A 16136-nucleotide genomic window follows, 5' to 3' on the forward strand; every position below is an offset into this window, starting at 1 on the left:
CATCTCCTATTCAGATGTATCTGCCCTTTCTGTCCCCATTTTTAGCTAGTCTTTTTGTGTGGTTTTCAAATATAAGTTACAGCCTGAATTTTGCTGAAACTTGGCAATCTCCTCCCTGACCTTCAGTAAACTTTTTCTTTGCTCAACATTACAGCAAGCTTTCTTTTTATATATACATACATACATACACTATAGATAGATAGATAAAAAATAATAATTAATTGTTCTTCTTGTTGCACATCCACAAAGGGCCAGTATAGTAAGCATGCTTTTATTATAGTCACATAGGAGGCACACTCGATAGTTAATTGGGGACCAAAATTAAAGAAGTGGAATCAGGTGGGAAAAAATAATCCAAAAAGCTTTCTTTAAAAATGGCATATTTAATGAGTCACTTTTATACATTCCTGCACTTTAGTAACTCCCTCACAATTCGTCGACCATGAGGCATTTATACTGCCAAATGTATTTTGCAACAACTAGTCAGACCCAAAAGGATAATCAGTAAAAATCATGATTAAAAAAGTATATCATACAATGAGTTAATCCATTCCTTGCTTACATGTGAAACCCTTATTAACAAAATATGAACTTATCAGCAGACACATAGCATGATAAACCAAAATAAAAAGCAATTTAGTAAGTTTATCCCAATATGGGTTTCTCGTGCAACAATTACAGGTAATATGCATACATTAATTTAATGTTTTATTCAAATGCTAATTATTCTTAACAATCCTCAGTTTGGGCACAAGTGTATTTGCAGTACCCTGAAAATCAAATAGCAAATAGACAATCAGTCCTAACAGTCTGGATGCAACCACCAAAATAAAAAGTACTGCAGTCTTTATTCTTTTTTGCAGAGAAATACAGAGAACTACATTTTTTACCCAAAATCCTCTGTAGTCTCAAAAAAACTAAAATTAAAAAATATAAATATTATTAACAGACAAAACTGAGAAGACAATTCACAAGTCTAACAGTTCTAAATAATTCTCCTTCTTTTATTTGCTGTTCTTCCCCTTTTGGCCACTCCAGTAACTGCAGGGGGTCTTTGCCTTAGCTTCCTGGGTCCTAAGGCATCAGGATTGGATACGGTCTCTTCTATTACCACTACATTCTTTCCTATTTTTTTCCTCACTTTTACCACAACTGCAGAGGCTTGTTCATTCTCCAACTTGAACATGGTTTTATTTTGGACATCATTCCCAGTGACTTCGGAGGATGGAGCTGGGCTCTCTTTGTTGGAGTTCTCTGCCACTAGAGTTTTCTCCATCACATTTGAGGCTCCTGTTGCACTGCATGTTTCCATTTCTTTGGTTTGAACATTCAGATCCAAATTACCATCCATTAACTCTTTAGCAGACTTGGAGACTTCAGTAGAACTTGCTTGAGATGTTCTTGTTTTATATGTGTGCTTTACGGCGTCAGTCTTGCCGAAGGACTGCAATGCAATCTTTGGCAATGATTGTTCATCTGCAAAGGCAGACAATTTATATAGTAAGTATGCTGTGACTCATCATTGACTCAATGTCATTCAAAGGCAGATATGTTCAAAATTACCTTTTAGAAATAGAAACTTTCAATTATTACTCCAAAGTGCATTAAGAGAAAAATAAATCTAATGATTAAAAAGTAAAATAAAAAAGAAATAGTAATGTTAAATCAGCAATGATGTTAAAAGTGCATACTGTAAACTACCCTGATTAATAACAGTTCATTTTATGTTCCAATTACGGGATTTCACCTTATTCACATGTTCATATTCATTCCATGTTTTTTAATATTTCAAAAAGTGAAAGTATGGTGACCCACACTCAGAATATGTTCTCTGCGTTTAACCCATCCAAAGTGCACACACACACCGTGGACACACACACAGAGCAGTGGGCATCCACTTATGCTGTGGCGCGCGTAGAGCAGTTGGGGGGTTCGGTGCCTTGCTCAAGGGCACTTCAGTCGTGGCCGGCATGAGACTCGAACCCCAAACCTTAGAGTTAGGAGTCAGACTCTATAACCATTAGGGCCACGACTTCCCCAGGACAGTAGATTTCACTCTTATGCACTAAATAAGAACTTTTTCTACACAAACTTTGATGAATAAGACCCACCCGCATGAGATCACTAAATGCACAAATGGCCAGCTCTGGATGCCAACCCCAGAAATGATAGAGGCAATGAAGTGTATAACACTAACCTGTGGTAGTAATAGGAGGCTGCCTTAAGGCCGTTTTGCGTATATAATTAGGTGCTTTCCCACATCCAAGACTGGGTGGAAGTCTGTTGGCATCACTATCTAACCGTTGAGGGTTTACTAAAGGAGCTGAAACTGAGGTCTGCAGTGCATTTTGGGAGCCAATCTGCTTTTGCTGTTCACATTGTTCCTGAACCCTGACATTGATGCCATCCTCTGTCTTTTCTGTTCAAATTAAAAAGAAGAGACATTAACCTTGTACAAATGTCTCATAAAAATTCATGATATTTTATAATACTTTCATATAAACTTGGAAAAGTGTAATTCGTCTTGTGTGTCACAAAGGAAGGGCAACAAAGCTGACATGCTAAAGGAACTGTGTGATCCCAAAACTTCATAGTGCTGTATGGCAGAGTCCAAACAGGTGATGCACATCAAGAAAAGACTGCTGATATCTTATGAAGTGACACTTCCACATATCTTACCAGACAGTTCTACAATCTTGTGAAGATAGGCAGACTTTCTCTGAAGTAGAGCTTTTTTCCTTTCCTCTAAACACTGACCCCGGTCCTTGAGAGCCCAAATCGTAAGTCGAGCCTGCATCCAAGGCAGAAAAACACATTGTTAAATTCATTAATCTTCAGGAGTCTAGTAATGATGTCACCTTAAAATAGGGGTTCTCAGTATATTACTAATCCCCCTTACATCTTTATGCGTGTTACTAACCTGATTTAGAATGTCATGGTTGCACATTTTGACTCGTTCCTCAACATTCAGTGCTTTTTTCAGTGCAACAAAGGATTGACGCATTTCATCTCTGCGAACGCGCTCTTTTTGAGTGTGATTGAGCCGTTTTTCTAGCTCATGCAATGGCAGATATCTTGATGTCTTAAGACTTGTGAAATACTTAATCTGTTAAAAAAAAGAAGAAGAAGGAAATAAATAAATAAATAATAATAAAAAAAAAAAACATTGCAAATTCTATTTAGATTAATTCCAATACATGTATTCTATTGTAATACACTGCTGAACAAAATATTAAGACATTGGAAACATTCCAAATATTTGCATTTCGTGCTGGTGGATCATAACCAGGTGGTAAGAACTGCTTTAAAATGTCAAAAGAAGAAAGAGACAAAAACTGCAATTAAACTCAAACAGGCTGTTCATCGGCTGATCAGACATTTAAAACCATAGCCCAAAATTACCCACAACAGAACTAAAAGTGTCAAAAAAGGACTCGGTAGTGAGTAACCCCACCGTTCTTGTCGATAACTTCAAACCACTGGTTTCGGCATGCTTGATGCAACTGTTTCCCGGAGTCTGGTGTGAACTTTGCTACATGTGCTGAAGACGGCTTCACGAAGGGCTTCCAGCGTTGTTATGTTTGAAAGACCCAGTCATTACCGCACAGACGAGAGCCCTAAGTGAAGAGGGATGCCTGCTGCAACATGTCCACATAGCCAGCCGCCGTTTGACGCCCCTGTACAACCTGAAGCTCCGTTTTCCCATTGAAGGAAAAATCATCCCAAATCATGATGAAGCCTCCTCCGTTATGCCGGGTAGAAAACATCTCCAGTGAGATCAGGACCATACAGGTTACATTTTTTCTCGACAGAGAATAAAACTTTCTTCCATCTTTCAATGTCCCCTGTTTGGTGATCCCTTGCAAAGCCCAAATCTCCTCCCTTGCAAGTTTTTGGTGGGAGGAGACATGGAACTGTTCTTGTGTTCTTTAAGCCCTTCTCTTGCAAATGCTGTCTTGTGGTTATTAGGCTGCTGTCAGCATCAGTAATGGCCTTAATTTGGGTTGAATATTGGCCTGTGTATTCACGGTCAGCCCGTCTTATCCTCCAGCTCATGGCGGCCCAATTTTTGTGTGTCTACCACTTTATTTTTTTTGTTCCATAACTATCAGGATCTTTTAAGAAATTTAAAATGACTTCCTTAATGAGTCCAGCAATGGCACGTTGTGAGAGCCTATGTTTGTGCAGCTCAACAATCCTGCCACGTTCAAAAACAGAAAGGCTTTTTTACTTTGCCATCAGGAGATCATGACAGTGTGACTTTCTGGAGGACAATGACATTAAGGCCATATTTTTGCAAATTTTGCTCCGTTGCCTCTTGCTCCATATTCTTATTTTGACATTTAAAAGCAGTTCTTACAACCTGGCTATGATCCACCAGCACGAAATTCAAATACTTGGAATATTTCCACCAAACTTCCCCCAAGATTTTGTTCAGGAGTGTATGTGAGTTTTCCAGCAAAGGTATTAAAAAGTGTAAATCTGAGAAACATCATTTAGACTGACAACAAAAATCTAGACAATTTAGGTAATTTTTTTCATGGGTTCTTTTATAAAGGTAATCTTACCTTTTTTTCCAATTTAGTTGCTTTCCTTGATTTGCTGTGTGAATAATGTACATTGATCAATAAATAATCACCACAAAGTATTTGAATAATAATGAAAAAAAATTTCACTCCACCACTGACATTGTTTTGGCCTAAAGATTTCTGTTAATGTTTGGCCATAGTATTCATAAATCACAAAGACAACATTTCAAAATGAACAACCAGCTGCCAGAAGTAACATTGGAAATCCTACTGAGGTCTTACTGTTTATGTCTGGTCTGAACATTTATCATGTTTATACATCTCTTTCCATCATTGTCCTCAAATGATTCAGCATCAAAATAATCTTCACACGATAAATCCATCTAGGATTCCAAAACAATTTCAGCAAAAATGTATTTCATTTTTTTTTAAAGTGGCATCTGGTAGATTATTGGTCATTTTTAAATATTGATACTGGGCCACTTACAGTGTCATCTGTTGTTTCGCTGTCACTAGTGGAGATATTACTGGAATCCTCGTCATCACTAGAGGTCTCACCAGAGGCTATTGAATCGGCCTCATCTCTATCAAACTCGAGAATTGGAGCTTCATCTTCACTCAAGTTCATCACATCCACAGCAATCTCATAATCACTGCACAGCTCTCTGACTGCAGTCTTGTTCCTATCCAATGCTTCATCTTTTCCCTCATTTGATTCTGATATTTTAGAACTCTTAGTGCAGTTGTCTGACAGGTTAGCAAAACCATCTGATAGCTCAGGGGATAATTTCTGCTTATTATGAGGAATAGGCGACACACATTGTAAGCCAGTTTTCTCAACCAAAGAGGCTGTGTTTAGTGGATGTGCTGTGGGTGTGGAGATCACAAGGATCTGACTATCGAGTAAACAGCATTGAGCATTACCAGCAAGGTCAGCATTCTCAAGAATTTCTTTGGTATGCAGTGAAGCTGTGGTGTTGGGTTTGGATGGATTATTATAAAACTCCATATGAGTGAGAATTGGAGAACTGTTTTTAGAGTCCAAACCTTGCTTATTTGGGTCTTGTGGAAATTCAGTCACTGTTTGATTCATACTGGGTTCTTCTTTATTCATAAGTAGTAAAATATCCTCTGAGCCAATATGCTGTTTAGCAACATCACACATGGTACTGGTGTGTGTCCTGAGTGAGTCACTGCATGATTCTATTTTAGTAGAAACACTGTTATTATTAGCAGAGTCAAGTCTTTCGTTCATGAGCTGAACGTGTTTGAGAAATGTATTCTTCCCTGTTTGATGGTTAGTTTCTATTCTACTGATAGCCAAAGTGCTATGTTCAGCTAGACGCCCTTGGCCCTTGATGCCAGGCTCATTCCCAGCCATGTCCATATCGGTTGTGTTATATGGATCATTTTTAATGTGAACTGAAGGACAATCTTCTTGAAACTGAACACTGATATTATGGGAGCCAGAAAGTATCTGTGATGGATTATTATTGCCAACCTTTTTAATGGGAACTGAGAAAGGTGGCTCTTGCTTGCTAATTTTTGCAGTGTAGGAGTTATTTGCATTTATGAATGAATCACAGTCTTTTTCATTGCTGGATATGCTAGATTTCGGATGTTTTTGTTCATTAGCTGGAGAACTTTTAGAACATGCATCTTGCAGATTATCTACAAGCCTTTCATCACAGCTACTAAAGTTATTTCCTGTTGTTGTAGTCTTTGGCTCACTGGCTTCCTCTGAAGGTGGGTTTTCATTCTCCTCTTCATCAGCAGAGTCAATCCACAAAATTCGCTCTGCTCCATTGGGTGGCCAGTCATCCAGATCCTCAGTTTCCAATTCACTAACATCACGGTGTACCATCACAGCACCTTCAGGTACCCAGTTATACTTGTCTGGAGACAATGTATTTACTGAAGCAGAGAAGTGTTCCACAGGCTCATCTTTAATAGCATCTTCTGAGGGAAGGCTAGCAGGAGCCCCATGTTCAGAGTTTGAGGTTTCAGGAAGAAGTGGTTTGGAAATGCTTTCTGAGACTTGATGATTTTGTTCAATGCTGGGGGAGCCACTCTGTAAGTTAGATTTCCTCATATTTTCATCATTCTGTGGGATTTCAGCTTGATGAAAATCAGTGACATTTGCAGGAACAGCTGGCGCAGCAGGCTGAAGGAGTTTAATCAAGGTGAAACCTCCAGGAAGTAACACAGCAGAAGGACGGTCAGCAGAGGGTTCAGGAGGCTTACCACCATGCTCTGATCTTACAGTCTTCCCTTGGCCAGTAGGGGGACAGATTCGAAAAGAGAATGTACCAGTTTTACCTGGAAAACTCGACTGCAAGTTAAAAGCTGACACGCCACTGGCAACGTTCATGCCACTCTTTGCTGACAGAGAGAGCGCATTGGGTGAAATGTCTGGCAAAGGCTTGAGTAACGCTTTTGAAAGAGGAGTAGAGATCAAAGGCATCTGAAGAAATTTGGTGTCTTTTGGCAGGCATGTGTTGTATGGTGCTTCCATAACCTGTGAAGTGCTTTCTATATAGCCATTGCAGGAGAAGAGAAACAAGCATGTTTTTCAAAACAAGTAACAAAACAAGTAACAGTTCAAGTTAAATCAATATATCCACTTTGTAATTTTGGATGTCTTAAAGTTTAAAAATCCATACAACCAAAAAAACGAAAGGACACTAACCTTCACTGGCAGAACTAGGTTGTGGCTGAACAAGAGGCCCAGTGCTGATGGGCTTTAGTTGGATCATTTGGCCATTGTACTGACATAAAAAGTTTGACCCTGGAGCAGGCTGCAGAACCACTTGCTGACCAGGTGGGAGGGTGGAACTATTAACAGTTTCTGCTGACGAAGCAGCTGCAGAGGTGGAAAATGTTACTGGCATAAGAACAAATCTGGTGCCATCAGGTACAATGGTGGTTGTGCCAGGGGGTGAGCCTAGGGAGATAACAGAAATAGCTTCCCTTAAAAATGCTATTTTCAAGACAAGAAAAATAGATTTATGAAGAACAGAAATACTTAATATTGCAAGCAATTAATTAATCACAAGCAATATGGCCACATTATATTTCACAGTAGGAAAAGTTTTACAGAGCAATTATGATGAGAAAGGGTCAACTATGTAACACTGGTCCATGCATCAAAGCATACTAAGTAAATAGTAGTACATAGTAGTACATAGTACAGGTTGTCAGTTTGTGTACTTCTAATAATTTTTCTGCACTGTTCAAATGATGTCAAATATATGAAAGGAAGCAACATCTGTTTGGCATTATAACATTTAGAGAAACATCATTTCAGATTAAATTTTCTATTTGCATTGTTACATAAAACATTACTTACCCACAAGTTGTGAAAGGGCATTCATCGGACTATTGTTTGAACTACTGTTCTTAGGTTCAGGTTCACTGGCTGCAGCATGATTTGTTTGCCTTGAAACATTTGTCACTTTGATTTTAGAACTAGGCTTGAGAGATGCTTTGGGAAGACATGTTTTAGTGATATCACCCACACATTTAGTCTGATCTCGAAGTACATGCTGTAGCCTGCCAGTGACAAAAGCTGCAATGCGATTTACTCGATGTAAAGCACCAAGTTGGCCCAAGAGGAGTTTAGCTTTAGAGTACATTTTGCCATTTACCTGCAATTGAGACCCAGAAGACATCAGCACAATGAAAAGGGAAAAAGACATGCAATTATTGATCAAGTGTCTCAATTTTGTTTAGACAATTTACCTTAATTAGACTTTGAGTAGGGCTTCCGGGTTTCTTTTTATCGGCCTTGAGGCAACCAACATGAGCAGCATGGGTTCGGTAGGGCAAAGCCCTGAACACTCTCTTAGAGAAAAACCTTTTTTGCTGCTTTAGAGAATCATAGCCCTCTGTTGCAGTGCAAGAGATAAACAACATTAATATCAAACATATAAAGTCACATAAGTGTAAAATGTTATTAATATACAAAGAAGGCTCCATAATTGCCCAAATGTTACCTTTCTGAGCTCGTGTTTCACACATTTTTAATACTTTGGTTTTAACACCTTTTACACTTTTTCTTTTTATTCCCTTCTTCACTGGCGGCTGCAAGTCTTCAGTCATCTCTTTTTCATTCGCCCGGGAGATGCACACCTTGTAAGTAATTGTAGAAGACCTGTCTACTCCTTTGATGGTAGTAGAAAGGAGCTGTATTTTGTACATGCCAAAGCAGAAAGGCTCAGAGAGTAGGTCACTGTTCATGCGCCGGAACAGAGTGCTCAAAACCAAATTTCGATGAGGCTCCCAGTTACATTCAGACAGGATTTCCAGCAGTTTAGTGGGCTTGGGCTCAAATGTCTTTATTGGAATCTCTGTCGGATTTGTTTCTAAGTAAAATTAACAAAACTAAATTAACACATCACTTACTACAGCAGTGGATCAACAATTCACACTAACTTGTTCAGGTACAATTGGAACACACAACAAGAAATGCACTATGAGCTTCACTTTAAAGCCTGGCAACTCATTTTTCTGTTATATATATAGCTTTTGTTGTGAAAGAACAAAAAAGGTGTAGTATAAATCTAATTACATTTTATGGCATTTACATTCCATAAAATTCTCACAATAAAAACAATGATGTATATGAAAAATATGATCTGAGCTTGCTGAGTTTCACCAGTAAACCCATGATCCTTAATAGACTTAGTTTAACATCTGCTGTAAAGTTGAATAATATATAATTTAATATATTTGAATATAATAATATAATTAATATATTTGTAAAGTTGAATAATATATAAAATTTAATATATTTCATTATAGGATATGCACATAACTCCTTAGACTTAGCATAGGGTTCTCAATAAAAGTGGCCTGCAAGGGTATATTTGTGTCTACCATTAAGTAAATCTATCACTGATTGGTTATTTAACTTCCATCCCAATTCTATAAACATTTGGAAACAAAATAATTAAGATTTCTATTCATAAGTAATTTATATCAGGCTAATTCTGTATAAGGGCACAATGCGATGAAATTCAAGATCACAGATGCCAACCTCTTGCTTTTTGAGAGGAAGTTGGTTCGCCTGCTTCTGCAATTTCATTCTAGAAAGGAAAAGGCACGATGTCACTTTAAGTGTTGCAGTAAAACATCAAGGTAAGAAAAGGAGCATTTAAAAACACATTTGTTCATTTTCTATACGTCATAATACTTACAAGCTCTTCAGGTTCTGCCATTTCTTTTTTGGTAGGGAACATGTGTATCTGAGGTGGTGGATTACTGTTGTACTCTCTCACACGAGCACATGTCATCATACTCTCAAAATATAGATACACAGGATCTTTATCTTCCTCCCGCACCTAAAACAAAAGCACAACAATCCATGTTAAAGAGAAAAAAAAAATCATGCTAAAAAATTAGACTGATTTCAACTACAGGCTTGCTAGAGTTCTTTAAGGACAATCATTTTAAAGTAGACAAAGCAATTAAAGTGTGGATTCCATAACATCTTTACTGGGACAAATAAACTGCTAACTATTAACCAGATTTATTATTCACCTGATTAAAGGAGTTAAGACTGGTACGTAAATAGGGCACTTTTTTAGAAGAAAGCGAAGGCTCTGGAGTAAATATTGGCTCAGGGTCATATTCCCCTGTGTTCCTTTTCCATAAGGTGGTGATACTGGGTGCAGGTGGTGGTCTGGTTTCCGTCTCTGGGTCTGAAATAGCTTTTGGGAATAAAGTGATTCATGTTATTCATTTTCAGTTGGAAGAATAAGGATAACAATTTTAGGTAAAGGTTGTTAGTCAGAATGCTACTTTCAGGTAACAGTAAGTAAGTGGTAGTAGATGATTTACAGTGTGGTTTGTTGTGCTTATGCTCTTTTCCAAACACAGATAGCTAGTAAAAGCATCAACTCTGTGTGGAGCGTCACTTCCTCCTTACTAAACTAGGTAATTACAAGAGAACTTACAAAAAGCCAGTACTGAACTCTTCCTTCCCTGGTGAACATTTGCCGTCTCTTTTGGAGGACAACGCAGAACCTTGTGCTTGAAACAGTTGCAGTCAAACATGCACTCAACTCTCCGACAGTGTGTAGGCCCTCGGATTTCCCTGCCCAGGCTATCACATACGCAGCCCAAACGACAGAAATCCTCAGGACATTCTCTCTCATTTTTTCTGTGCATGTAGTACTTAGTCCTTTTGCGTGATTTCTGAAGAGATTAACAATGACTGTTAGGAAGGAATTCATTTACTTTACTGATATGTATAGATTTAGTAACAATTAATGCAAAATATGGTTATATAGAATTTACCTTGAAATTAATCAGAGAAGTAAGAGCAATTTTTGCTCTTTCAGCAGTGATGTGTGTACAAAGTTTACCAAGATCCATTGCCTTTTTCTCCATCTCTTGAAGTAACATCTTGTTTCTGGCTTTTACAGAGACATATTTGCCAGGTTGTTTCTCTATTTCACCTCTAGAAACAGATTTGCTGGCTTGAAGTGTAGACAATGCATCTTGCTGTGCCTGAAGTGAACATGCAAAATTTCTCCCTTTCTCTCGGTTTCCTTGTAATCCTGCTGAAGACAAAGATATAGCAGTGTTTGGAGATCCTCTAAGTGGAGATCTGAGCAGAATTTCGTCCGTCGGCTTGGTGTAGTCCTTCTTTGATGAAAGAGATCGACTCTTAAGAAGACTGTCCAGAGTAACCACATAACTGCTGCTCTTTGAAGGTAGCTGGTATGATACTGGTGATGCAGAGCATTTAGAAAACACAGCAACACGATCGCTGATTTGCTGGGCCTCATTTTCTAGATACGCATCCAGCATTTCACTGCAGAATGCCGAACTATTTTTCAGGCCTATTTAAAACCAGAAAATTTTCAGAATCAAATCTGTTCACCCAAACAGACATAATGTTACTGAAGTAGTTATTCACAAAGCAAGTCCTTACCTTCAGTTGTGGACTGCACAGTGTTCGTTTTAAATTTATCTTTCCAGCCTTTAATCTTTGTGGGATCATTTGTCTTCCCTGTCCGTGACACAAATAATCCAGCACCATCTAAGCAACAATAAGCATTGTAACTTTCCTCTCTATATATATTTATATATACATTATTTTTTCACATACATTTTCATATTCTATATAGTTTTTATATAGTTTATACTTTATATTGATCGATCTCCTTTTGGTTTTATTTTTTATCTCTTTTTTGCATTCCTTTTATGCTTAAATACCGGACAGATGCAAAAAAGCATTTCACTGCATGTTGTACAGTGTATTAATGCGCATGTGACAAATAAAATGAAATTTGATTTCAAATTTGATTTGAATTTGAATCTGTGAAAATAGCTAAATTAGGACCGTTGTGACATAACTCGACGTATTATATAAAGCACACTCTGTTTCACAGTCTCTTCTAAATTTTTATCTCTGAAGAGCCACTTATCCTGCAGGAAGATGCACTAAAAAGTTACAGTGCAAACTAGTATTTTTTATTTTTTTACACACCAGAAGGCGACAGGCTCATGGGATGCATTTTATCCGAACCTTTGTGAAGAGCTGGAAGAGGCGGCAATTGCACACCCAGGTACTGCAAGTCTATCGGTAACTTTGGATCCAGAAGGGCCAATTTCATGCCAACTGTAAACATAAACAATCTTCACTTTTTAGCACAGATAGCGACTCTTAATATTAGACACTCGTTCTCTACACACCGTCTTGTAGGCATGGGTGAATGACCTGTCTGTGTTTTCGTTGTTTTAGGTGAAGGAGTAAAATTTTCTCCAATTTGGCAATTCTTTCCGGCACAGAAAGATTGACATCTATAATAATACAAAGGAAATATAGAAACAGAGACATGCTTTGTAGATAAGATTTTAAGCCTTCCTAAAAAAAAAAAATAATTTCACCAGACTACTAACCTAGTTGTAATGAAGATTTAATATAAAAACTAAAAAAAACCCCTCAAAAATAAATAAATAAGCCAGTGAAGGTCTTCATACCTTCAGCTTCATGATTATCTGACTGGTCATGTGTTGGAGATGGTGAAAGCATTGACGTTTCACTTTCCTTTGTGTTTTCAGCAGGAATTTTTAAGGCTTCCTTTGGAATAAGAACAAACTCTCGCCTCAATATATTATAGTGAAAACAATTACAATCACATGGTTCAAAATAAGTAACAAATCAATTCATTGAAATATCAGAAAACAATGTTTAAAAATCTTACCTTTGCAACAAAAGATACAAACAACATTCCATCCACATCTTCAAGGTCTGGGTGCGAGGGAGCGTTAAGTGGCACAACTGTAGGAGGGGGTTTCTTATACTTTGCCCTAGACCACAGTTTAGATTTCGCTTTTTTGGCCCTCCGACGTTTAAGCAGATGGCCTGATTTTTGCTCGTGTACTTCACTAGCATTAAGTGGTGGTCTGGGCAGGGAAGCAGCAACAGACTTTATTTCCCTCTCAGTCTGAGGACTCCGAGCAGACATTAATGTTTTTGTTGGTAAGCCACTGTTTTGGCAGCCTAAGTAAGAACTAACAGCATGTTCAAAACTCTCAGAAGATTTTGAATTTTCAGTGCTGCTTATGGGAGGAAATGGTTCATCAGCAATTGGCAAGGGTTCTTCTAAAGGATCACTTTGTTCGAATTCCAAAGGTGCCATATACTCATCCAGCACGGGTTCTGCTGTACAATTATACACAGAATCATTTCCTCTGTCATTTTCACTGTAATCAGTATTGTTTGGACAACTTAAAATGGCATTTTTCATTTTACTAAAGATGCCCTCTCCCTCTTTAAGAGATTCTGTTCCTGCAGAAAGACCTCTTTCTCTGGAAAACAAAAAATAAAAAATTCAAATGTTTGAAGGCAACTATTTTATCCAAACTTATATGTAAACACTAATTAAATAAAATTCAGGCAAAGATCTACGTTTTCCCAAAAACAAAGAAATCAATGAATAGGGTTTCAAAATCCATTTTTGAAACAATTTCCCAAGTTAAAAATGTGCCAGATTATCAATCATCTAAAGAAATTTAAGTACCTGTTGTCTTGAATACGGGTTGAGGCTCTGTTCTTTACTGCACCCTCTTTCCATTTTCCACTGAAATTCCGTGCCAAACTTAAAAGAGGAGCTCGAAAGCGTGTACCAACAGAAGAGCAGGGCCTGGGTTTGTCTTGCAGCAGGCAAATGCTTTGACTGTCTTCTCTGAAGGCCATCGCAAAAGGGTTACAGTCAATTTTAAGCTGAGTGATTCGAGGGTTCTGGTAGCTGGTGACGGCATAAAACGCTGTTTGAGGGAAGCTAAATATCTTAACTTTTGGACTATCAAGTGCAATAGTCCCTCCTGAATTTGGATCAAAAGGAACAATACAAAGTCGTGGTAGGTAGCGATGCATTGGATGCAAACGCACACAGCCCTCTTGGTCCATGGAATCATTGGATAGCTTCACCTTGTAAAAAGACACAGTGCTATCCATCCACTGTTGGCCCAAGGCCGGGGACTCTGGGTGAACACATATCTGTCCCAGCACATGAGACTCATCCAATACAACAGGCTCCCAGGTCTTTCCATTCCATTTGTAGGTAAAATCATCTAAAGCCATGATATCCATAACCAGAAAGTACTTCCTTTGCGGATCCAATCCACTTAGTTTAAAGCGACAGCAGGGGAACATACGCCGGCCTTGCTTTGTGAGGATCATCTCTGTGCCTAATTCGTGAAACCGACTCCAAACCGATTCGTTCTCCAGAGTGACTTTAACATCACCGTTCATGTGACTTTCTTGAGTTGAACTCTGAGTAAGTGTAACAGAGGACAAGGTAACTTGGTTTGTCTGATTACTCCCACACTCATCAATTTTGCTTGGTTTCAAAACCTCAGACACCGAGTGTGAAGTATGTAGACATGCCTCTTCTGTCAATCGCTTCATTTCCAGTGTAAGATCACTTTCAGTACCTTCCATGGTGCAAGCACTATTATGCCACAGTTAGTGGTGTAAAGGTCAGTCTGATACTGGGCAATCTATACGCATACAAATTAAACAGAATGGTAAGACAAATCAGACTAAATCCTTGAAAAATAGTAACATTTCTTTACCTATATACATTAACACTCTATACAGTTTTACGTTAGCAGGATCTCGCTAAATACATAATGAAACCAACATGAACAAGAAAACACACAAAAATAAACAAAAACACGTCAGAACGATCCTTGGATTAGAAATGAAAAAGGGCAAACGAAGAAGCGGCGAAAACTCGGAATACGACGTGATTGTTGCTAAATGGATTGGATTCTACATGTTTGTTTTTGTTTGACTGTTTGTTTGTTTTGAAAACACGACTGTACACAGCGGTTACAGCCGGTTAGCTATCTCTTGAGTTAGTTAGCAAAGCAAATAACAGCTAGCTGAAGCTAATTAGCGCTGTTGCCTAGCGACTCGAACCAAAAGGCAGTTTCACGTTAATAATAAATGTACTAATACAATAAGATTCGGTCGAAATGTACACTATTTATACGTTCTTTTGCTAAATGGAGCAAACATAGCGTTGTGTTACCGTGTAAGATGCGAAAAGCTGAGCAACTTCGACGAAGAACCCAAACTCACCAATGGTGGCTTGTTTGCAGCTGAAGCACAGGGGTACTGAAAAGACCTAATACGCATGCGTACAAACTACATGGCGCGTAATTCCCGCACGTGTCCGACTGGAAGCGGGAATACGTCTGTTCCGGTTTCTAAAAAAACAACAAAAACATATTTTCCTAAGCGCACGTGTTTTACAGACAGCCCACTTGCCTTTCACCGTCAGCTCTGCACGCGTGTTGGAAAAGTGCTCCACGTTTTTCTTTCGTTGTCTCTCAGAACTGAACTGTACCGTGCATCATCGTGTCAAACTGTAGCGCGTGCACACACTTACAAGTGCGCGAGCTGCGTACGTGTGTGACGTCAGCGCACTTGGCAACCATGGCGGCTCTCTGAGGTGAAGAAGCTTCCACACAATCGACCTGCTAAAGCTAATCGTCTTAAGACTGTTAGAAGTTGAAGTACATTTCAGAGAGCTGCTCAACAGCTTGTGTATTATTACTACAATCACGGGGAATTGTATATAATAGCAAAACCGACCTTCTGTATAGACAACATGAAGTAAACATGCATTATTTTATGAGTTATTGACCTGTAATTACATTGGATGAAAATGTTTCATTTATTAAAAAGATTGTAATGATTCAATGGCTAAAGAATAATTGTAATTACTAAAAAAATTTACATGTACATTTCTGGCACTTAGCAGATGGTTGGAATGACAATAAAAGCTTCTTGACTTGACACCCTTATATCCAGAGAGACTTACAATTTATTTCAATTCATACAAATGATCTAGTGCTTACTAATATTATGAACAACAGCTACTCTAATTCCTCTCCACTGCTTATCTCTTTCTACCCATCCCGAGGCATCCAGAAGTTGTACCAGCTCCGATTGTCTTCCGTGACATGAAGATTTTGGACCTCCACTGAGATGAAGCCAACCATGTGAGGATCCTGAGGCATCTACAGAGATGTACCAGCTCCAGTTAGACTCTGCTATACTAAGAGGAGATGCCAACTAAA

At 38.4% G+C, this 16136-nt stretch overlaps 1 protein-coding gene across 7 annotated transcripts; it reads right to left on the minus strand.

Moving 5' to 3' along the window:
* Positions 1–363: 363 nt before the first annotated feature.
* magl (MAX dimerization protein MGA-like) lies at positions 364–15434 on the minus strand. 7 transcript variants are annotated; one of them, XM_027149494.2, is made up of 23 exons: positions 15133–15434; positions 13565–14546; positions 12746–13352; positions 12522–12621; positions 12234–12341; positions 12028–12159; positions 11470–11577; positions 10830–11377; positions 10487–10727; positions 10071–10240; positions 9728–9871; positions 9568–9616; positions 8525–8893; positions 8271–8416; positions 7879–8176; positions 7219–7473; positions 5017–7061; positions 4812–4912; positions 4569–4602; positions 2921–3106; positions 2680–2791; positions 2198–2419; positions 364–1476 (listed from the first exon to the last, which is right to left on the minus strand). In XM_027149494.2, exons 2-23 carry the CDS (start codon positions 14485–14487, stop codon positions 986–988), a joined length of 7389 nt encoding a protein of 2462 aa, XP_027005295.2. In that variant the 5' UTR covers positions 14488–14546; positions 15133–15434; the 3' UTR covers positions 364–985. The 7 variants fall into 7 exon arrangements, with proteins under 7 accessions (XP_027005295.2, XP_027005297.2, XP_027005294.2 ...); XM_027149496.2 differs by having other exon boundaries at positions 11470–11547; positions 15083–15434; XM_027149493.2 differs by having other exon boundaries at positions 15083–15434.
* Between the last annotated feature and the right edge of the window lie 702 nt (positions 15435–16136).

Source organism: Tachysurus fulvidraco, chromosome 16 (assembly GCF_022655615.1).
Source record: "Tachysurus fulvidraco isolate hzauxx_2018 chromosome 16, HZAU_PFXX_2.0, whole genome shotgun sequence".
NCBI classification, from domain to species: Eukaryota; Metazoa; Chordata; class Actinopteri; order Siluriformes; family Bagridae; genus Tachysurus; species Tachysurus fulvidraco.

Coding starts and splice junctions, on each gene's coding strand:
- magl (XM_027149494.2), bottom strand. CDS start 14,487: ATGGAAGGTACTGAAAGTGATCTTACACTGGAAATGAAGCGATTGACA. Junction 10,241..10,486: donor GAGTTCAGTACTGGCTTTTT/GTAAGTTCTCTT, acceptor TATTCCCAAAAG/CTATTTCAGACCCAGAGACG. Junction 4,603..4,811: donor GTTCAGACCAGACATAAACA/GTAAGACCTCAG, acceptor TTATTCACACAG/CAAATCAAGGAAAGCAACTA.